Genomic DNA, 24,336 nt, shown 5'->3' with positions numbered 1-24,336 from the left:
TTAATTTCTCATGATCTTACTTGTTATCACCTAAAAAAAAATCAGTTTTCTTCTTAAGCAATTTTGTACTCTGAATTTTGTTTTAATTAATATTATAATGTAAGCCTGTGTGACCTGGGGCTGAAGGGAGGATCAAATGCTGTGCTTCTCACATCCCTGCTTTACACGACACCAGGGCAGGTAGCATCAGCATATCTCATGCAGCTGGCCCCAAATCTTACTGTGTATGTGGAAGGCTGTGTTCAGGAGTCTGGAACACCAGATGTGGTTTATGTGTCTGTATGGGGTATCTCAGGCAGAGAGGGGTCTGCAGAAAACTGGCTTAAGATTTAATTTTGTGTGTGTGTGTTGAAATACACGGCTTATCTGAGTGGCATCATTGGCTTCTGTAGATATGCATTGTGTGCTATCTCTGGAAGAGATCTGGGAATTTGCCTTGGCTTTCAGTGAGAAGTGTGCTTGGGCCCAGCAGAGCTGGACTGACTGTGTCTGTAAACGTGACATTACAGGATCCTCAGGGAGAGAGGAAAACAAGCAAACAAACTAAAATGAAACAACAACAAATTCCTTATAAATAGAACAGTTTTTTTTATTTCCAGCTTGGGTTGTCTGATTGTTAGAGAACTGTTCTGTCTCACCAGTTTATCTTTTTCTTCTGAATTATAGTAAAGGTTAAAGAAAACACCTACGTTGCCATCAAATCCTGTTTTGGGAATCTCCATATAGGAAAAATTGATTTGCTTTTGAATAGGAGGGATGTAGGGTAGTGGTTTTTGTAAGACTGGAATCAAATGCATCTCTTGTTCACCGTATCTTTTATTAATAAACAGTATTTTGATTTAATTTAGTATTGCAAACCATCATCCGTTAAAACATATTTTCTTTCTGTATTGGATGCTGATTAGTTAATTGAAAACTAAGCTCCTTCAGAAAAAGAGTTCTTGATAAAGAAAGCTTTATTAAGTGTACCTCCATTTAGCTGTGCAGTCCTTTAAGGAAACTGGGAGTGCTCAGCTGTTTGTACATAAAAGGAGGATCAGATTTGGCAGTTAATTGGTCAGTGGTTGCTTTTATCCTCCTGTTCTGTGTTGCCTTTACTGGGCTGAACTGGGGAGCAATGTAAAGGGTTTGGGTTTGGAAACATTAGGTAAGTCTGGAGGACTGCTCTACTTAGGAAATATGTTCTTTCAGATTTAGATGTCAAGTTCGTTTGCCACCAAAGCTTTGGATATGGGGCTGTGTCACAGAGGGTACAAGCACACTGATGTGCCATGTATTATTACAGCCCAGCTCCTTGTGGCAGACAGGGCCCTGGGGAGCTTACAAAGCCCTCCCTGTCTTTGTATTTCCATGGAGGGTGGTTTTCGCTCTGTGATGCTTGGATTGCTGGGTGCCATGGTCCTACTTGAGCAGGATACCCTGAAGATAAAGGGGAGAAAAAATAGACAAACAGGCTTTGTAATCTGTTGCAGATATATAGTGTCATCTGTAAATTGTTGCTTTCAGTAACAAAATAAATGGAGAGTCAGGAGTGCACTGATCAGAAAGCTGAAAAACATTTCTATTTGAATTGTGCCCTACCAACTCCCCTCCTGCAAGAGCATGAAGACTTTTATTCAATGCCATATTATATGTGCTCAGTGGGGAGATGTCATCTAGAGCACGTTATCCATTACTTTTTGCTCGTTGCATAGATACAGAGTTGATATGATTGACAGTGGGCAGGACTGGGTGGGTCTTTGGTGTTGCCTTCACTCCCCTCTGAGCTGGGCGTACCCTCTAGCTGGGGATGGCTGCCTCTGCTGCATCCAGCCTTCCAGCTGCATGCTGGGAATGCCTTGGTGAGGGGGCAGCCCACAGAAGGGTGTGTGTGCAACACTCCCTGCATTGTAGTCCTCCTTCCCATGTGTTTCTTAACGTGACCTCCCCTTCCAGCCAGCCTCCGCAGTGCGGAGGGCAGTGCTTCCAGCAGACGGCTTGGATGAGGAATCCTCTCCAAAGCTTTAATCTTTGTTTACAAGCAGTTGATAGGTGTTGCATGAGCCATAACTTTAGCCCCCCTTTTTCAGAAGCAAAAGATTCCACTTCTGGCACTGAGAAGGGCTGGGAATTCTCTGACCCTTGCCATCCCACGTGATAACATGGGAATGACCGGCCAGGCAGGCTGGTACCAGAGCTGCTCTTCACATTGCCTCTCACGTGAGGCTCTGAATGGCTGATGCCTGCGTGACCATGTGCTCAGGCACGTGGCAGTCCCCTGTGCAGCCTGTTCAGCAGAGCTTTTGCTGGAGCAGCAGGCATGCGTGCGTGGCTGTGTGCTCCTGCCGCTACCGAAACCGCAGCCGAGTGGAAAAGCGCGGCTCTGTGGACTGCAGCAGCAAGGAGGGTGCAGCGTGCGGGCGAGCCTCACAAACTGCTTTCTGGATCAAAGGAAGATGCAAAATACATTCTGGCAAATATTAAAAATAGCCTGTCATATGATAACAGGGAAAAAAGTGCTGAACGAACAAGCCTTGTTAACGCTAGAAGCAAGAACACCGAGTCTCTGTCAGAAGATCTAATTTTAATATTTGCTGCCAAAATTTGATTATTGGTTAAATAATTGCTCAGCTACGTGAAAGAACTTGAAGTTTCTTAGGAGTTCAAACAGTAAACAGCAAGAAAAACCTTGGGTTTTGTACTGCTTTTTTAGAAAATACCTGGCCTGCCTCTAAGTTCTTGTGGATCAGCACTTTCCTCACCAACAGAGCCACTTACGTGAGTCAGGGCTAACTCAGATTAGAGGAGAGTGGGTGCTTTTTCCCCTGAGGAAAGCATTTGAAGGATGCCTGAGAGTCAAACTTATTGCAGTACTGTTGTCTTTCTTTTAGGCCTGCTTCCCATCCCAGAAAGGTTGCCTAGTGCAGAGAGTTGGTTTTGAAGAAGCAAGCACACCCTGTAGTCTTTCACAGAACAGTATCTTGTAGTTAAGACGTCGTCAGGAGATGTATATGAAGAAGGCATTGATATTATCTGATTAGATGAAGCTACTGGGAAACATATTAAATTGCTGCAATCTCTCCATGCTTATGTGACAGATTGGCAATGGTGGGAGCAAGCCGTGACCAGATTCTGCCAATTAATCTCAGTGATGAGTGCTTTACTCCTCATACAGTTAGTGATTTCAGTACAGTTGACTGCATGTTGACTGCTCTCCTTCATCAGCTCTAAGGTGGAGCAGCAGAATGTCACCATCCATTCTCCTGTCATTTATCTTTGTGGATTTTTTTTGCTGGGAGGAGGGGGGTAGCTGGTTTCAGTGTACCCGTGGAGTTTTCTCAGACTGAAAGGACATATTTGTCATCAGTAAAGAGTACTTTAGAGTGTTATGAAATCAGAAGCTTGGTTGGCATCTTGCTTTACATGCTAACATAATTGTTAGCTTGCTTTCTTGAAGGCTTACTCTCGTAAAATATTGCAATATTTTGTCTGAATTCCACAAAAGATGTTGAGAGTCAGGAAAGTGTGTTTCAACTAAGTTATATTAAGGAAGAAGCTGTGGTTTGATCTATTCCATGTGAAGTAGATGGGGGGGGGGGGAGAACAAACATTTACTTAAACATCAAATCCTGTAGTAATTAGTGGAGCAAGTTATGCATGAAGATTAAGTATAGAAAACAAATATCGGAATGCACATCAGTGTCAAAATGAATGCATGATAAAGAGATTCTGCAGCTTTTATGGCTTTTTTTTTTCCATGAGCTGACAGTATTGAAGAAGCTTTCTGTTGGAAAGTTGAACTTGGTCCTGAGAGCTTCAGACGTAATGTGGGTGCTGCGGTGTTTCATTGTGTTTTTTTCTGCTTGGGCTGGAGCCCTGCAGCTTTGTGCAGCCGAGGTGCCATCCGTCACGTTTGATACGAATACGAGTTACTGTTCAACTTCTCACATTTTCTGACACACGTGAAGGTGTTGTATGGCTACACTTCTACATTCGGTTCTCTGGTTGAATTGAATCTTGCCCGGGCTGAAGTTGGCCCAGACTTTCACTTGCTTAGCTACTGTGATGTGGCATCTTTTGGTTTAAGGGTTCTCTGTTCGACTTTGAGAGAAGCAGCTTTTGCTCTTCATCTTATTGCTAGTATTCTCTTGTTCACATTATTTGCTGTTTAATTAAAACAGACATTGAGAATTCTGACACTCTGCTCATATGCTTGTGTTCTGGTGCATGGACCCATGCAGGAGGAAGAAAAAAATCCAGATTCCATTAGGATACTAGAAACTCAGGTACTCGTTAACTGAAGCACAAATCTGGGTTAGCACTGCGCAGGTACCTATAGATCAGTGCATTAGCAGGCAGGTACTACAAGCAGATGCCAGAGAGACCTACAGCAGTAGCTCATCTGCAGTGAAGTGTTGGCTATTCAGGTATATAAGCAGAGGCAAAAGTGCACTTTTTGGCAGAGATTGGTGAAGGATGGAGAATGGTTTAGAAAAGTTCTTCCAATTAGCCTTAGGGAGCTCAGCTTGCTATAAATTCTTTGTTCTGGAACGTGGCTGTGGACAATAGGTCAAAGATTAAGTAATTCATTACAGAGCTGGTTGGTACTCCTGCATGTAATAAACGAATGAGCAGGGCTTTCCATCCATAGCAAGATCCATTACTTTAGGTGGCAATGATTGGACCTCAGTTTTGTTTTTGAAATGTTTGCAAGGTTCCCCAGTCTCTTAGTCCTTGTATGCAGACACAGCTGTGTTTGAGGTGACCTGCTAAATGCAGTAATTGTGATAAAGGGGAACAAATTAAAAGTGGTCTAACTGTAACTGCTTGTAACTTGAAAATTCTAAGGAGACAAGGAAAGAAACTGTAGATTGCATTTTGGAAAACTGAAAGAACAGTAACGTGAAACTTCTAAACGCAGAATACTTCTGCAGAGCTCCGTTTTCTGGGGCATCCAGTGCATTAACACAAGTTAATGAAACAGTAGTACTAAACCTTATAGAAGGCTGCTTTACAACAAGGCTGCAGAATATAGAGCAGTCTCTGCATGAGAGGGACTGCATGGAAATTAAGGAGGTGATTTCAAACAGTTCAGGTCCTTTCACAAACTCACCACTGCGAGGTTCGGAAGTGAGTCTTACTTCAGCAAGAAGTCTGTTTCAAAAACAGCTGTGTGCTTAGCTTTTAAAGCTGAGTAAGTGGAAACCAGAACTTGAGAGTAAATCCTGTTCCTCATCAAAACAGAGAGGGTTAAACCGACTTAATTTGAAGGACCCTGCAGCAATCAGACATACCACTGTTCCCTTTTGTGCTGCGTAGTGGAGATACAGATGTTACTGATGTCTGCAATCCCTGCAGCTGTGGCCTCTCATTACAGTGTGGGACAGACGGTCATTTTACGTATGTAAATCTTGCAGCTCTGTTGCTTACAGCCATAGATGGATGAGGTTTCTTATTTTTGCCTGATTTGGTGTGAAAGTGAACCTTATCCATTTATCCTAGGTGTGCATGGCTTCTTGTATGTTCCTGGTCATAGTTCTTGAGTAATTGTCCGTTTTTAACCAAATGTGGCAAGAGAGTGGGAATTTGGAAAGAATAATTACATTGCTAAAATTTCTTGAAAGTAGATGGCTGGATAGGATAGGAATATGTTAGTGAGCAGGGGAGCTGTGAGGATGTAAATGTGCATTTTCTGTATCAGAGAATTTACATAAGACCTTTAAAATGCTTGATGTGCTTGAAATGCTTCTGTGAGAGCTGACACCCTTATGGATACCATGAGGTGTAGATTCACTTTGAGAAACCAATCTGCAAGAAGCTAGGTTTTATTTATTGGGAGGGGGTGCAGTTGTCCCAAATGTCTTTCTACCATTATTCTTTCTTTAAAATCCTCATCTCCTTGAGCCTTGCCATTACATGACTCTAAGGTTTCATTTAGCAGTAGAAATTAGAAAACCAGCTGTAGGGTTTGTAGGCAGAATCCAGACAGCATGAAGACAGGTAATGGAATGATCTTGGTCCTTTCTAAAGTTGAACAACTTTACCTAGAACCTGAGCTTTTGTGCAACCTTGCTATGTCCTACGCACCCCAGCTCCCCTGCCCAGCTTGAAGCTCCCCTGCAGTCAGCCAAGCTTAAATTTAAGGCCTGTTATCTTGTTGCAGTTATTGCAGTATCACACGTGGGCAGATGTCCAAGTGACCCTGTCTGTGTGTCTTGCCATTCATTCTTTGCAGAGTGTTTCAGCCTGGTTGCTCTGCACAAAGCTCCCTTCTATGGCTTGTGCTTATCAGTGTAACTTTCCAGCGGGGTTGGAGGCAGAGGTGGGTTAGGAGTGAGTGAGAAACATGGGATGGTGAGAGTGGGCTAAAGATGTTCAGGGATCAAAGAGAAAAGTAGGTCGTGGCAGGGTATGTGTGCTCAAGGAGGAAAGGGGGAGCGGGAGCGAGGGGAAGACTTGTTTTCCTATTGGCTTTTCAAAGTTGTGCAATGTAAGAATTGGATTAACCTGATATGACTTTGTTTTTCTGCCAGATTAGATATGTTGAGTTTCTTGGCATTGTGAATTGTACAGTACATTGTGTGCTGTAAATATGGGTGTGTCGGGATAAAGCTGTAATGACACAACATGCTTGCAGTATAATACAGCACTGCTGGGTGGACTCTCCTGCTCCCTTAGCACCCCGTTCCCTCTACCCTGAGAGCACACACTTGCTGGAGCATTCAGACATCTGTTAGAACAGAGTTCAGCTCTCTGCTTCCAGCCCAGCATGGGGATGTCTCAGTCCCTTTTTGGCATGGTAACACTTATCTAAGTCCTGAAACTCCATTTCGTCTGGCACTGGCATCACAAAGTGGTACATGCTGTATGAAGTGACTTTTAAAATAATTTTTTTTAAAGCTGCATGAAAAAGACACTAAATAGTTTCATCTTGCTTTCTCCAGATTAAGTTAAAGCTTAAAGTAAAAAGAAATGGTAACATATCTCAGTAGTGTAAGTCAAAGATGTTGCCTTGAGCTTAACTTAGGATGAATAAAAATTCAGGTACAGATCTGAAATAACTTCAAGCACTGAGCTTCCTGCTGCTTGAAGTTCATTGTTTTGGAGGCATTAAGTAAAATTTTCACAGCTTTAAGTATTTGCTCATTATTTTCTTGTCTTTCTTACTTTGTGAGATAATTTAGTTTGCTGTATCCATTTTCTGTGCTGAGCTATTCCCATGGAGGAGCCCAATTCCCTTTGTTTACCACAGGTTGAGGGATGGGGTAAGGGATGGCTTCCAGCTCAGGCAGTGAGCAGATAGCTATGGATGGGTGATCAGAATTGGAGCCCAGTCAGTTGGTGAGCATCGCTTTGGAGACTGGGAAGGACTGGGTTGATTTTGGGGGGTGAAGCTGAGGATACCTTAGGATACCTTTGTTTCATTCCTATTCCCCCATTTCCAGCCTTCCTCAGGGCTGCAGGGCACAGAGGCTGGTGGGTGGCACCCACTGCATAAGGGCCTGCCCTCTGTGTCAGCATGAGTGCAGTGGAAAAAGAGAGATTAATTCCCCCCTGTAGTCAAGTCTGTTTTCGTTGGAGAGAAGAGTGTAAATATAAAATATGGACTGAAGTCAGAGCACAAAGTTTTTGCCGTGTCACTTAACTGCACTGTTACAGTGCCTTGCTCTTAATTCACATACGGAAAAAAAATGGGATGTGCTGATAAGATGTAGGTTTTTCTGAAGTGGTATTAGGCTGTTCCTTATGGTGGTTGAGTCATTTGTTAATAGTAGTACAAATTGAGTAAACGGGAGCAGAAGATTGACCTGAACACCTGCATGACTTAGCTGTATCCTTAATTGGGGGAATTAGCAATGAGTGTAACATGTTTCAAGTTAACCCACATAGCCAGCTTTTGAGAAGGTTGAACCACAGGCCTGCAGTTAGTTACAGGTGTTGGACAGCTGTGGTTTGGGTGTCTGTGAAACACCTTAGCTTAGCTGGTGCTTCAGCAGTGAGAAAATCAGAGGCCCGTGTTCAAACCCTGAGACCTGACATCCATCCATCCAAAATCACATGGCTGCTGCAGAGCGGCTGATCTCCATGGGACTGGACTTAGTGCCAGATTTAGGCAACGCTTTTCCAAACTCTCTTATCTGCTTCAACATGGTTGAAGTCATTGTTGAACATCCTGGTAGTCTTTAGAAGCGAAGCTGTTTTGAACATGTGAAAAGAAATCATTAGCCAAATAGAGGGAAGGAGCTGGAGGTATAATCGTCAACTCGTGTGTGTCTCTGATTTCAGCAGCTGCTGCACGTGTCTAGGTTATCAATTTATTTCTGTTAGAAAGTAAACAAATCTCACTTTTCTTATGTACCCTCATGAGTGCTTCATCTAAGTTGCTGTTATCTGCAGTAGGGATGTACTTCTGAGGTCTTGTGTTTGAAGGCTTTTCTTTCTGCTTCTACATGCTACGTGCTCTCAAGAGTCACGTGCACCGCTGATGCTGGCCAGGGATGCTGCTGATCTCTTCCAGAGTCAGTTATTTGAAAACGTTATTATCGCTACTATCAAAATACACTAGCTTATCACTGGAGCAGCTCTTAGCCCAATTTACCCTGTATGGTTTAGGGTTTGATTCCCTTGGCCAAATTTTATCTCTATTTCATGAGTGTTCCTCTATGGGCAGTGCTATTCCCTGGTGGCTGTTTAAGTACTGTCAGCAAAATCTGAGCCTTTGGGTTATGTCCTATCATCACATGCATACCTTTCCTTTACTGGGCCACATCCTGAGAGGCCTAAGTACCTCTGACTCTCCTGAATATGGGATTTGAAGTTGTTCAGCATTTCACTCTTGTGAGCTCTCACAAGAAGCTCTCATAATCCTTTACCATGAAGAATTTACTGTTTCCTTCACAGTCAGCTCCTTTCAGGGGCTACATGCCCGAGAAGCTGATGATATTTATCTCCCATGCAGTCCGTGTGCATGCACAGTGCTCAGCATCTCTGCAGGAAGTGCTGTGCCCCAGGAGCCCAAGTAACGCCTGCATCAAGGACAGCTCTACCAACACGTGTTGAAGCAAAATCCTTGAGTGATTCTTCTGCTGCCCTTCAGTTTATAGCCCATGGCTTGTTGTTTCCCACTTTCTCACGTTTTCCCAAAGCTGCTGGTGTGTACAGTCTGAAGATCACATTTACCCAACACAAGGAAATCAGCTTGGCCTGACTGGCTTCTTCATCACGTGGCTGAGAATGTGTTCACTCTGTTCTGCCAGACTATGGCTAGCTGAGCAAAATACAGTGAAGCTCTGGGCTCCTGGCCAAGCTTTTATTTCACTTTGGAGCTTACAGCCACATATTTGCTGTTTGGCAGGACATCCACTGGGGTATATTTGGATAGTAATCTAGCATTGTTTTGCTGCCTTTTTCTTTTTTCTATTTTTTTAATGCACAAGTAGTATAATCCCAGCACTCACTTTGGCTGCTCTGTGCACCATTTCTCAGCGTGCACCGTTATGTACGTGCACTCAAACTTGTAGTTGTGACCTTTGGTAAATACAAGTCAAAGCAATTAACTTTCTTTTATTGAAAAATTCTGGATGTCCTACTCTTTGCCCCCTGTGTGCCGATAACAGAGCTATGTTGTTACTCTTTCTAAGATCAAAAGCTTCACTAGGTTTGATTGAAGTCCAGCTATGGAAGGAAGCAGCTTTGCTGGAGCTCTGAAAATAGCTAATTGTTAAAATAATAAAGTCTGTCCTTGTGTGTCTTTGTAATCTTTAAAACTATGTTTTGGGGGAAGAGGGTGGTTTTAAAGTGAAAAGATTAGCAAAGATCTTGGAAATAGGAGTGTGCACTTAGAAGAAGAACAAGTATCCTGCTCTGAATGTCATACTTCAGTTCCGTTCTCCACCCCGAGCTTGCCTTTCTCTGTTGCTGTTTGCATGCAGCCTGGCTCTGGAAGGAAAATAAAGCTGGATTTTTTTTTTTTAACAGTATGGAAGGCTCTGGGTTTGGGGGATATAAAGGCTTTGTGTTGCAAACTCATTTATTTCTCTGAAACAGAAATGGGCTTTTCAAAATACAGCATGTTTTGGAAAGTTGGCTCTGGGTTTGAAACCCCAGTGTCTCTGATGGCATCCTTGAATGAAAAAATGGTACAAAAAAGTAAGGCTTAGGAAAGGGGTGCAAAGCAGCATCGCCAGCAGCAGTGTTGGAGGAGCAGTTCCAGCTTTACAAAGGGACATCTCTTGGAAGGTGTGGGTTTTTAGTTGGTTTGTTTCATGTAGGCAGAGCTTGGCCTGAGAGTCTGGTTTTGCAGTTACTGTGAGCAGATGAACACAAGCAAAAACTTACGTATGCTTCCTCAGATCTGTGCGTTGTTCTATGAAACATCTATTTACAGATTTCTTCTCGTAGGGCCTCTTGCATCCTGAGAGAGAAGAGCTGGCAGGAAGGACCCTGGACATGAGACTCAGCTGCTGTTGGCCTGCAGCACTCCAGGCAGGGGAGCTTGCTTCGTGGGGTCAGAACCCAGCTCATGTAAATAGCCATTTATCAGTGTCAGTGTTCAGTTAATTGAAACATCAGGATGAATAAACAGGAGTCAAGATGACAGTATGGAGGGTGCTAAATGAATCTTTTCCAGTATTTTGCTGTAGATGCTGCTTCGGTGATAGCATATTCAAGACTTAATGGAGTTCTGAACTTAAAGCAAGATATTACTAGGGTTTCTTTATTTCTTTTTTTAATGCTATATGCATAGCTACACATCTTATGTAGGACAGTTTAAATCCCTGTGTGAAAATCAACCCTCTTGTACTTTCTCTTTAGACAGCTGGACTCAAAAAACACTAATTACTTGAGTAGAATCTTTGCATTATACATAAATGGTGCTGAGTATTAAGCTCAGAGGATTGTACAGACCCAGTGAAGCTCTTTAGTTTGTCATATGAACCTTTTGGACTGGAATTTTCTTAGCTCCTGGAACTGTTACTTGTTAGAATCTTGATTTTTCGTTCTCTCCGTTTTATTTTGTCTTTATTCATTTTCCTCAACATTTTTGAAATGATCTGTTAATTCTGTCCAGAAGATAGTTTTATGTCCATAAAACACCTCGCCTAACATAATTCAGTTCTGTGCTCTTACTGGGCTTGATTGGGTCCTCAGTGTGCAAACTGCTTCATTGCCTTCTGAGAATCTTAGTTGTGGAAAAGCAGCCTCAGCCAGGGGTGCCTTGTTGGTCAGCTTAAAGCTGTTTATACAGCAGCAGCTTTAGCCCGCTCAGAAGCTGCCTTGCCTGATCTCTAGGAGCTGCTGAAACTCATCAAGCAGGTTCCTGTTAACCAATTAGCCAGTTAAGCAGAAAGAGGAAAGGTATTTCTCCTGCTTGTTGTTTTTTTTCCTCTTTACAGAGTTTAACCCATTCTTCCCCAGACTTCAGATGTTGTGGACGTTTGTAACACTGAAATAACAGCATGGAGAGCCAGAAGAGGGTTAGGAAAGGGGTCTCTGATCCTGCAAGGACTGAGCTGGTCAGTGTATCTCCCTCAAATGTGCAGAGACATGCAGTTTCCAGTACAAATCCAGAGTGCAGCCTTTCTTAGCTGGAGTCCTACCTAGCACTCATCAGCTGGCTTTTTGTCTTCTATTTTAATGAAATCTTCACTTTTACTCCCAGTCCCAAACTCAATAACGAGTGTTCATCACTGCCAGGACAAATCTGTTGGTTCCCAAACTCTCCTGCTGTGTCTTGATTGGAAGACTTAAATTGCTTGCTTACATAATAAATGGTAGAGGTAACACAACATACAAAGAAGCTCCTTCTAATGAGATTTTAAATACGTGCTCAGGTGATATCAGACAGCTTGGCTGTCCACATCTGACCTTCTCTTAAACTGCTTGTTAAGATGGAATGTGCACCTGACAGTTTTAATGGCTGTCAGTGCTGCGTGTGTCTGTGATGAGTTCAGAGGGATTGTCAAGTAACAGTGCAGTTGTCAAACAAATAATTTTGCTTGTGATTGCTGGAAATGGTAAATGGGTGGGTGGAATATGGTGAAGAAATATTCTTAATTGTAGTAGGGAATAGGAGGATTAAATGACTTTCATGATTGCTATAACAAAGAATAATTTGGTGAAGATTCCTCCTTCTTCCTTCCTGTTGCCCATCCGATGAATCGGCTTCACAAGCAGCAGCATCTCTGGGGGTTCTCTGACACAGATTGAGGCCTTCTTCCAGGAAATCAAATTTCTCTGATTCACATTGTTTTCACAAAGCTTGTTAGTAATACATGTTTGAGAATAATACATCTCTGCCAAATTTGTTTGAAATTGCCCAGCAGTTGAAAAAGCTGGGAGGAGGCACCACAGGCATGCACAGCCCCATCACACAGAACTCATCTCTGTAGGAAATTGAGCTGAAGAATAGTTGTCAAGTACCAGGGTGCTGAAATGCAGCTTGTGGAGTGACTGATAGACATAGAGACTGTTTGATATCTTAACAGTGTACACAGCCTTACCCAGGGACACAGGGCACTGCTCCTGCCCACTGCATTGAGTACCCAGGGACCTCATCCAGGCAGTGAAATGGAGGCAGGTGAGACTGGACGAAGTTCTGGTGTTACTGAGCTGGGAGCTGCACTGCCAGGCCACAGGTTAAGCAGTTGATGCATGCAAGGTGAGCCACACAGTGTGTGCAGTGGATGGGAAGTGCTGGGTGTGAGTGGTGTGGAACGTACATACGTAAATGGGCCTGGGCACAAGGAGGCAAAGGTGTTTCTACCTGTGAGTGGATTAGTTACTTCTGGTATAGTGCACAAGGATGCAGTTTGCTTCTGCAGGAAGAATGTGTTAAAGGAGGCACGAAGCAACTTAATTGTGAGACCTGATCTTAAGATATTTCCAAACCTCTGGAGCACCATAGATCTCATCAGTGCTGGTTTCTTTTTCCCTTCTGGGTATGTAAAGAGAGAACAAATAAAAACGTTACAGGCTTTGCTGCATTTTAGAAGTAGTATTTATATGGCACAGCTCTGTTTTCTGTAGTTTTTTATATCCAAAATAGAGAAGGCTTTAGAATAGAAGAAGAACTGCATATCTGAATTTAAGATAAAATAAGATGATCTCCCTGACAGAGTCAGTAGAAATGATGTGATATGACAGTTGCTGTAGCAACACCACCTACTTCATGAAAATCAGAGTTAACAGGAGTGTAAAAGGTAAAGCCCACATAATTTTCCAAGCCTATGAATCGCTGCTGCCCTCAGCTTTCAGTGCCTTCCAACTCTCCAGTGTTTCTCTTTTCACTTGGGCACAGATGTACCTTCTGCATGGCCGATCCCAGATTCAGCAGGGCTGTGTGGTGGAGCCTGCAGCAGCCTTGCATGTGCATGACCCACTGTGAACAGAGGAGCAGATCATGTGGGATTGAGGCCCCTCCAAAAATCCCCTGGGAAGGTTCGGACAACAAAGTACTATAAGGCCTATGCTGTACTGCAGCTATTCCAGGTAGAGAATACAACCACCACGTTAAAAGGGTGCTGGATCATCCAGCTGTGGGAGTCAGCTAACAGGAAAGCAGTGTTACACTTATTACAAACTGTAAGAATTGTCAAGACCGAAGGTGCCAAAGATGAGTTTGTTGTCCCTTCCCTCCCTCTCATATAATCCTAAAATAAGTCTTGTTGCACAGCAGTGACACTGTGCTGGTGGGAGCAGAACGCATCTTCTTTTGATCAGTGTGGCACAGAGCTGCTCATTTGGCTGTTGCCAAGTGCCCAGCACAGCACACAGAGGGCTTTGTTTGCTAGAAGGCAGAGAATTGTACAAAATTTACTGTATTTGAAGGGGGTAGAAGTATCTCTGTTAAAGAAATGCTTCAGTGCCAAGGCATTGTTTGAAAGTTGTTCGGTATATCTGGATTGGCAACTAATTCTCTAATTTGCAGCCATGGCTGCTGCAAGAAAAATACTGTATTAAAAATAAGTTTACTGTAATGAAGGTTACCGTTGGCTTACAATTCTCTTAATGAAAATTTTCAGAAAACAGAGTCCAGTTTGCTTACATTTATTTTACAAATGCCGACACATTTGTAAAGCTCCCACAAAATGTGAACTGTTAAGTGATTTGCCAGTTCATGTTGTCTTCAAGTTTACATTCAAGCAACTTGATATTTTTATGAGTGCTTGGCTGTGTGTGATTGCAAAAAAGTAAAATCCTAATTACTTGTGAGTTGGATCAAAATTGAATTGAGTATTTGATGTGCTACAAAAATGTATACTGTGCAGCAACTATGAAGAAATACAGCCTCACCAGTAACATCTGTATGCAACAGTCTGTTCTCCTGGAATTTTCCCTAAGCCTCAGTTGCGTGTTCCCTTCCTCCTCTGACCCATTTTCAGACTACATGATGCATTCGTATACTTTATAATGGAAGTCAGGTCTCTGTCACCCAGTTCTGGTACCCAAGCAGGGGACATCCACACCACCTTTGCTTTCTTTGTCTGTGCTTGGTGAGAATGACATTAGCATGTAAAAGCAAACTAGGCTCCTGAGCAAACTAAATACAGGTTTTTGCTATTTTGAAATTTTGCTGTTCTTTTTTTCCAGCTTTGTTACAGGGTCCTGAAATTAAGTTGGAGTGAAAAGAAAATACATTAAATCTTTCTTAGAACGTTAGGAAAAAAAACTTGTCCTCACTCTGACATCTCTGCTTCTTAAATTGTGATTGTAGAGATCATTCTGTAAAGCTTTAATTTAATTTTGCCACCTAAAGAGTGTACTTTGTTTTAGTGAATGAGAAATGTAAATAAATCCAAAAGCCAATGAACAGCCAGTGCAAATTTGTGTTGTGTACAAAACAGCTCAAAAGAGAAGGTGAGATTTGCAAGTTGCTGTAACTCTGCCCGGTGACCCCTTTTTTGTAAGGGATACACTCAGCCAGGGGCTGATAGCATCTGTTGTCTGTCTCTCAGGTCTGCCATTGCCTACCGATGGGAGGAAATGTACCTGGTTCACGTGGCTTCTCCATGCCTCTGCAAATCTCACTCAGCTGTGTTTTGATAACACACCCAAGCAAGATCGGCTTGGGTACTAGAACTGGGTAACAGATACATGACTCATGAGTGGCATATGCTGCTGGGATTACATGGTGGCTTTGCAAGACCTGTTTACTGACTGGGAGCGTGCTGTCCTGGATGTTCATTAGCCAAATAGATAGAGCAATATGAGAAGAACTTGGTCTGGAGTCTTGCAGAAGACGTTGGCAGTGACATGAATGCAGAACTTGTCGTTCTGAAAGTGGTATTCTACTTAAGGGGAATTTATGGATGCTGTATGAGGCTGATGCCTAAAGCAGGGACTCAGTTAAAGTCTTCTGTTGGTGGGCTGACTTATTAAAGCTGGGTCTAAGGAAGGAAAAATGGACCTCTGTCTCCTTCAGAACAGGCTGACAGTTCTGATGCTTTCTGGAAGATTCTCTTTCAGAAACAAATTGTACTTTCGCAGGAACCTTACTGTATGTGAATAATGTGCCAAAGGATGTCGTGAAGCTCCAACATACCAGAGGACAGCAGCGTCTTGAAGTGAAATGTGCTCCAAAGCCAAAATGAAATACCTGTATGAGCGTGCTTTCATACAGCTTCTCTTCCAGCACTGTCCCCACTAAATGTCATTATGTCTGTGTAGGAAAAGCAGAGCCCTACAAAAAATCAGAAATTCATTTTAGAGGCTTTTCAAGGATTTGAAAAGGGGAGTCCCTGTGCGTTGTCCCAAGATCAAGGTAAATCCCTTATTCTCTGTGTGTAGCAGCTGTGCAAGGGAGCTGTTGAGAATGGAAACAATGGCTTTTGGCATCCTGCAGTCTCGCTGTAGGGGCAGGCTTGGGAAGGAATAAAAGCCTGATTTCCTGGGAGCTGCCAGCAATGGGGCCTCACGGAACAAAGTGCTGTCTTCACACAGGTTAAAGAGTGTCAGTCTTAGAGAATAGCAGAGTCATAAGTCCAGTAGGCATTGTGGAAAATTTCACCTGGTGATGCCTCAGTTACTTATTTATCCCTTGTGAAGGGCACAGGAGGCATAGTGTATTGCGTGCACGCTGTGCTAACCACGTGCAGGAGTTGCAAATTCAAGCCTTCAAAAGCCTGCAGACACTGAAACAAAGGCCACATGTGCAGCTCCAGATAGTGCAGCCCCGTCCTTTCTCTGCTCTGAGATACATGCTTTAATTACATTATATCCTCTTCTTTTTATCCTTTCCCTTTTGAATGCAGAGGTCAGACCAGCTCTGGGTTGAATCAGAGCTGTATCAGGAAGGAAGCGGTTGTCTGTAGGATCTTGGATCTTGACCTCATTTGCTGCAGATGTGAGAGGATACGAGGAACTAAGAAGGAGAAGTCTGGCAGCAAAGAGAGCGATTTTGTCTGGAGAAACTGGGTTTTGTTACTTTCCTTGCCAATACAGTTCAGTAGAACTCTGTGCAAGTCAGTGACATGAATAGAGAGCACACTGAAAAGACAACCTGGATTTTCTCATTTGCCCCCCATCTGGCGTGCAGGCTGGCAGTGAGCAGCACTGCAGTTTGCAGCACCCCTGCACTGGCACTGAGCATGGGGCAGAGCTGCACAGAGCTGGGGCTGTGGGCTGTAAGCACAGAGCTCTCCTGCTCCCTTCCTCTCTTCTAGGACAGAGCACTAGCACTGTGCAGGGAGAAGTTGGCCAGAAATTTGTAACAGGTTCAAAACAAAGTATTTTTGCTGAAACTTCTTCAGGAAGCTGTGGAACCATTCTGGCAGAAACATAAATTGGCACATTCAGATCCACACAGAATGGCTGAAATCTGGCAAAGGCCTGAGAAACTGAAGACAGCATCCTCTAATGGGAAGTGTCAGACAGTCTTAGTAAGACTACCAGTCCTGCCTGTAATAATACTGCAGAGGCCCAGAGCGGGAGGCACGCAGTGCTGAGGGGAAGTGACAATTCCTTCATAATTAAATGCTCCAGATCTATAAACAGTGCTGGTATCTTTGAAAAATACGTGTTTTAAAAAGACTTCTTAACTCTTAGTGTGGGTTAGGAGCAGTGCATGTGTTGTTGCATTGGATTACAATGATTTCTTTCTGCAGGAAAGGTTTGCAGTTGTTCCACGTTCTGCAGAATCTAGGCTGTGGAGGAGAAGAAATAGAAGAATATCTCTGCTGGGTTGGAGCAGTGGTAGAAATACACTTGTCTGTTGCTTTGGAAGAAAATAAAGCTCCTATAGGAATTGCTTACATAAATGTACCCAAGGGTGAGCTGCATCCTTCACCCTAGGCAGAGTGGCTGGGGTTGAGGCAGCGTGTCTGGTCCTTCTCTACCTGTTAGTGCAGATGATGGTCTTAATAGCCATGCAGATGTTTCAGGGGCAGAAAGTCACTGAAATCAGATAGGAAAATAAAATGTAGCTTATGATGTTGTAACTGAAGAACTCTGTGACCTGTGGATAAATGTTAGCCTCCAGAATACTATTCTTACTTTGCTATCTGGTTGGTTCTTTTGCCTGTCTTGCTTCCTGAGCTCTGCCTTGTGCTGTGCATTGAGAGACTTTGCCTAGAGGCAGAAAGAGTTAATGCAGAAATAGATGGCAGATCAGTCTGGGACAGTCTGTGATTTGGAGTGAGAGAAGTATCCCAAAAAGCTGGCCTGCCTCCAGCAGGATAAAAGGGTTGGAAATGGTACCAACAGAGCAGTGGGGTTCTCCAGAGCAGCTCTGGGTGAGGATTATTTGTCAATGCACTTCCACACTACATCATAACACTGACATACCCAAGGTGCCTTCACTTTATATAAAGAAAAGTGATTAGCAAACACCTATTTTTCTCTTTGGGCTGTTCATAAATTGAATGAGAAACTCCTCTTTTTTTCTCCTTCCACCATTGTATGTGTAAAAAATAGGAGAAAATATTTTTCTTAGAACATCTTCATTTCCCTTTCTTTTCTCTTCTCAGCTGCTGTTTTCCAGCCAGCTGCAGAACTGATGAGAAGTGTGGAAGGGCTGTGAGAAGGGAGGTTTTCTGAAAATCAGGCACATTTCTATGGGACTTGAATGATTCAAAATTGAGTTCTACATAATTCATCAGGGATCTCCTGCAAAACGAGTAATAAGTCTGTCAAGTAGTGGTACAGTTGAAGAGGTTATTTCCATCTTAGCTCTCCTAGACACAGCTGGAGGCAGGATGTTTAAAGAGGGGGAAATTACAAGTCAGGATTCCATGACCAAACTTCCCACAACACCTCCACGTTTTGGTTTTATAGGTATACAAAAGTACTGTTGTATATGAAGGTATACAGAAAAGCTACTGTACTTTTGAATTGTGTATTTTAATTATTGCAAGCAATTAAAAGCTGCTCTTTTCTTACCAGCTGCTCAGTGACCTAAATGACATGAGTGAATGGCTTCGGTCCATTTCTCTTTGAACAAGGAACTGCACTGAAAATATTACCATTACGTTCAGCTTCCTCGCTGGCAGTCTCTGCTGGGAGGAGAAGGAGTGAAAGGGTTAGAACAGCCAACTTTCTTTCAAGTCCTTCCTTCTGGAAAATTTTCTGCTATTGCTAATATGAGCCAGAGCAACACCAAGAGCATTAGCGAAGGCAAACTGCTGGGGCAGCCGTAGCTGCTGGGGTTGCCAAAACCTGCTGACTTCTCTGCCGGGAGCCACCTGGAGCTGTGTCTGTCCTGGCAGACAGAGCTGCTGGAGTGCAGCTCTGCGAGCGGGAACGTTTCCAGACAAAAGGCCAGTGTTGACATAGTTGTGGTCTCTCCAGGCCACGGTTGAGACACATCACTGGGGTGGTATGAGGGGAAGTTTCCATTAACCATTGTTCCCAGCTTGCTTCCACCACCGCTGTGGAGTTCTGCAGCTGGATTTCCAAAAGAGCTCAGTGCTCAAGAGCTCTCGTGTCAGCAGCTTAAATGGAGGAGCTAAGATCTTTCCAAAACACTTGGCAATCATCAGCCCCCATTGATAACAAAGCTAAGCACATTAAACAGCCCAGCCACTTCGCTGTTGTGAAAATTTGGCCACTGTTATGAGTACAGAGTGTTTAAATAATAGAGAGACTGGCAGTGAAGGCATCTGGCTGCCAATGCTGAGCAGCAAAGACTTTACCTTCGCCTGGCCTTGCGGCTGGCACTGGAGGCTTCCTCCTTGGCCGATTCTTTGCACATCACGGCCTCTGACCGGCCCTCTCTCGGGATGTTGTGACAGCTGTGAAGCTTGCTGATGTGGGGATTAGTCGGCTGCTAGGCACATGACGTTCAGATTGCTGTTCTTATTTGACCTACCTCTGATTGCGAGGAATTTAGTGCATAAAAATAACACCCTGAACAAATTTGGCAGAAGGATGCACAGCTAAAGTGCCATGAACACAGGGGGAGAGGAGGTTGAAAAGCAGTGTAACATGAGGCCACGTACTGTACTTCTGCAGTAACAGCAGTGCCAAGTCCAGCACAGCCCACGCTGTTGTCTTAGGTTACGACGAGTTCCAGCACCACGTAGATGCGGTGGCCATTAGCCAGTAAACTGACGAAGACAGGTTCCTGGCTTGCATTATTGGCAAAACTTGATAGAATAAATACAAAAATACGAAGTGCCAGGAGTTGCCTAACGTAAAACATTGGACAAGGAAATACTGGTTTTTCTGCCCGGGGTTTCATCCACCCTCGTTAACTCTGTTGTGCTCAGTTGAGTTCCTGATTATCTGCAGAGCACAGCAGAGCAGAGAGCAAACACAGACTGACAGAGGTGTGCAGGTGGTTGGGAGCCTGCGAATCTCTTCCAGCATAATAGTCTTCAGGCTCCTAGGTAATAATGCCTAGCTGTGCACATAACTTTTTCAGGCTCTGCATTAGTGAATAGCTGTCACCTTTATTTACTTGCCTTGAAGGTCCTTAAGGACCTTTAGTACGGGAAGCTTGGACTGGGCAAAGCAAAGTTCGAGCAGGTGGGTAAGAAGGCAGGATTGTGGTTACTGCACATTCTTCTCCCAGATTGCTTAGAAGTGCAGTGCTCTTTGTTTTAGTGGTTTGTTGTTTCTTTCACTGGGTGAGTTGCAGTACCTCAATATATCCCATGTTGAAAAAGAGTTTTTGCGCCCTTTCTTTCTGTAAAGAGATCTTGTAAAATTTCACTTACAAACCTCATGTAATTGTGTCATATGGCATATTGTAGATAAATGATAATATGTCAGCTGATAGCCTGTACCTAGAACTTTAGCAATACTGCAATACCACTGCTTCTGTTGAGGGCAATTAGAAAGCTGGGGCAAATTTCACAATCTGTAGGACTTTTAGAAATACCCTGCATGCTCACTGAAAATAGTATGAGGTATTCAGAGATAGTGGCTTGCTTCATTTTTATCTGCATTATACTGAAGTTGCAAGCTTTGTACCTGCGTGTTTCTCTCTATTGGTCTGCATTAAAGAATATCTGGCTGCTCTGATACAAGTATGCTAACATCAAAGGAAGCTTTCCTGCATTTAATCCTTTAAATAAGCCTGTTTCTGCCAGCCCGTGTATCTGGAATGAGATTAGCTACCCATTTAAAGCAAGGTACAAAAATGTCTTGGTTTACTGAGCCTTCTGGGCTGGCTTTAAAACAGCTAATAGTTTGGATTTCCCTACCACCTGCTTTGAAGACAGTTTAGCTTAAACACCTATTAACCAGTGTTGTCCCCAGGTCTGACCAAAAAGCCTTCTTGCCAAAGCCGCCCGCAAGTGGAGGCCCATTGCCCGTGTCCTGCAGCCTGTGACCCTGGTTGGTCTGCACCTGCCAGGCCTCAGCAGGCCAAGGTGGGCTGAGCATCACCATCCCATAGCTGCCCAAGCCCCGGCCCTGAACACACAGTGCTGCTGGGCTCGGTGAGGAAGGCTGCCAGGAAGCCCGACGCTCAGCACCGAGGCCTTGGCAGCAGCAGCCATGTTGTGCAGCCTGGGAGGAAACGCTGCGTTGGCGCAGCATGGGCAGATGAATTTTTTCCTCTTGCTCTCTCATACAGATATATATATTAATCAAATAACTTTGATCCTCCTTTTTTTCTTCTCCCAGGCCCTTACTAACCTTTCCTGGAAGCTGATTTTATCAGTGCTATTTTAAAGTGGGAGTTACAAAAGACAGGCTCCCTGTTAGTAAGCCCTGGTTTGCACAATGCAATTCCCCGGTGCATTTTCTGCGCAGTTCCAATATTGTTGCTGCAGTCTTTTAGATTAAAATAAAACTGCATTGTTAACAGTGACCTTGATTTGGAATTAGAAATGGCACTTAATGTTTATCATTTTACGCCGTCAATATTACAGATGCAGGCACGAATGAGGAAATATTATGCAGTCACAGGATGTTTGTGTGGATATTATGAAAGCCATCATCTCTCTAAAGTCAAAGTGAAATAACTAATAGCCAAAATTATAAAGGAATATCTACTTCAATCACAAGTTCTTCTGAAGTCAGTGAGGCTGGTACTTCTGAGGCATGTGAAAACTCCTGAAAATTCTGCCCATGGGGAAAGGCAGCTGACCTTAGGATCCTATTTTTGGAACCTTTGGTTGAGATTTTAAATTGGAGTGTTAGTGGGAATGCTGCCTGTACTGGGGTTGTCACACTGGAGTCTTGAAGGCTATACTGAAGGTCAAAAAAAGAAAAGTAGATGTGATAATAGTTCTTTTCTTGCAGTAGGCTCCTTTTAAATAGTTCTTATATACCATTAAAAGAGTAATAAGTAGTGTAAATAAGAGTTCTTCCATTTTTTGCAGAGCATCATTGTAGCCTGCTATGTCGCAAGTTTCTTTCACTGTCTTTAAAACGTTGCCAGTAAGATTTCTGAGAAAATAGTTAGCACCTCCTTAGCAGAGAGCTGTAGCACAGCTTGACAGTACACTTTGATGAGATTTTTTTCCTATCACAACTAATACACCCTCAGATTCTAGAAGTCTTTGTGTGAGAATAAGAGGAAAGATTGCAGTGTAATGGATAAATCAGACCCAAATGACAGTACTTATGATTTGTTCCTGAGGCTGTGATCGTAAGGCACAGGTTGGAGCGGTCAGCCCTCTGCCTGCACTTGAGTGCAGCTCTGCTGGGTTCATTGGACCTAAATGGGCATGTAAGATTAGCAACCAGAATTAGGAACCAGTTTTGAAAAGAACGGCATGAGCATGTCTGGACCTGAATATGCACCCTACAGATGGGCAATCTAATATTTGAGCAGAGTTGCTACCAAACTTAAGTGAAAGCTTAAAGAATTATTGGTATTTACAGAGCCTCTAAAATCCATGTTCAGTGATATTATTTACATAGTTTCTTCTAACGTAGCTGAATTCTTCCTTTATTTCTGCAGGTCAAATCTTGCCAACAAACCGAAACACACCAAGTCCTATTGATCCAGAGACCATCCAAGTTCCCGTTGGCTATGAACCTGACCCTGCAGATCTTGCTCTTTCCAGTATTCCTGGCCAGGAGATGTTTGACCCTCGGAAGCGCAAATTCTCTGAAGAAGAGCTGAAACCACAGCCAATGATTAAGAAAGCTCGCAAAGTCTTCATTCCAGATGATCTGAAGGTAAATTGGAACTGGTGGCGAGTTTGTTCATACACAGACCCTAAGACAGTAGTTCTCTCAGATGCACATTAGGAGCATGAATCTGTTTGCTCACGTAGTATAAATCTGCCAAACTAAAAATGACTTGTTTTGTAGAATAAAACAGTCAGTGATTCTGAGGAAGATTGAGGGGAGGATGCCCCTTATGTGTTAATCAACAGTCGAAATTCGTATCAATATTAATTTCCTTTGTATGCCAGAAACTTCCTGCGTGACCTTGGACAAGCTTAATTTGTCCCATATTTCCCACTTACAAAACAGTCTGATCATGTTTCCCTTTCCTCCACCCTGTCTGGCTCATTGGCATAGTCTGCAAAGTCTTCAAGGAAGAATCCCTCACTCACACAGCATAGTCTGTGGAGACAGAATAAAATATGTTTTGTCTTGTTTGGAAGTTTCTTTAGCTCTGTGTTTTAACAACAAATGGGAACACCACACTAAATGCTATTAATTTAACTGAAAGAATCTAAAACTGTTTAAGGAAAGTCAAAGAAAATAATTCTGCCAATAAGTGTATTTTAATACAATATTTAAAATATAATACAATAACAATACAGTATTTAAAAAGAGGAAGCACACTTGTTTATGTCTCTCACCATTTCTGTGATTGAAGAGCAAAAAGTCCTCAGAAGAGAGCTGAACAAATTAACCAGCTGATTCAGTTTATCAAATAACTGTGAAAATTGTCATTATTTTCAAAGTTCCGTTCCCAGCATGTGATTGCCAAGGGGACCTTTTTATCAGAAGTAGTCAATGCAGAGTTTCATCCTGCTGTTGCTCCCTGAGATACAGATTGAAAGCCTGTTGGAAGAGGGAATCTTTGGTGGTGTGTGCAAAGAGGCTGTGGTGCCACGTGTGTACACCACAGTGATAGATTTAGGGAAAGAAGCTGATGCTGTTTGCTATTTTTATCCCTGAGGATAATGTTGTGCAAGCTAAAAGCAAAGAAAGCACAGTCCCGATGGTGTTCAGGTAATAATGTTGCTATCACTTTGTAACGTCCTCTGTTTTCATTCAGAAAGGTTTCTCTGTATCATGCCAATATTTTTTCAGGCAAATTTTACTATTTTTGATGCTCTGTTGGCATTGCAGTGTACTGTGAGGTCTACCTCAGTACAGAAGTTCAGTACAGAAATGGCTACACAGATGTAAGGAGAGGGAAATTTGTCTCTGTGTCATACATCATTTTGTGGTATCTCCCAGGTATCCTTGATAGCCAAAGTTAGCTTTTGCCAAAAACACCTCATAACAGAGGCAGAAAATGTCATTGCCTTGCGTACAGCAGTGGAGCACATAAGTTTTCAGTCTAAGGCTGAACTAGAAATACAGGGTCTCATTTCCCCAAGATAACCACATCAGATGCCCTTGACTCATTTCAGAATGCTTGACCCAAGTGCTGCTTCTGCCCTGGCATGTGGAATGGCTGTTGAGTTCTCGGGGAGAGTAAGCAGATTAGACCAGTCAATCGTCTCTGGGTTGCATGTGATTTTGAAATGCCAGCCTTACCTCTTTTGGGCCTGGATTAAGGGATTTGCCGCAGCAATTTGTTAAAATAAAGATGGATGAAGCCTAGGTGGCACACTAATAAATTGCTTAAAGCTGATTTTTTTGGAGTGGAATGAGATGGGAAATTATAAACAAGATTTGGGTCATAGCTTTTTGCTGCATGCTTGTTTTTAAGAGGATTTTGGGGGGGTCCTGTCTCAATGCAGGTAAAGAGCAATTTAGAGATACGCTGGCTCC

The 24,336-nt window shown here is 43.1% G+C and overlaps 1 protein-coding gene across 1 annotated transcript in view; it reads left to right on the top strand.

Annotated features, from left to right (window-relative positions):
• The window catches only part of HLF (HLF transcription factor, PAR bZIP family member), a 33,790-nt gene that overhangs the window by 3,753 nt on the left and 5,701 nt on the right, over positions 1 to 24,336 (top strand). The window contains exon 3 of the mRNA XM_031598717.2: positions 22,334 to 22,554. Within this exon, the coding sequence (XP_031454577.1) occupies positions 22,334 to 22,554 (221 nt within the window). The remainder of the gene's footprint in view (positions 1 to 22,333; positions 22,555 to 24,336) is intronic.

The sequence above is a fragment of the Phasianus colchicus genome, chromosome 20, assembly GCF_987193195.1.
Source record: "Phasianus colchicus chromosome 20, bPhaCol1.hap1.1, whole genome shotgun sequence".
In the NCBI taxonomy this organism is placed as follows: Eukaryota; Metazoa; Chordata; class Aves; order Galliformes; family Phasianidae; genus Phasianus; species Phasianus colchicus.
This window is presented reverse-complemented; position numbering and strand designations above follow the sequence as displayed.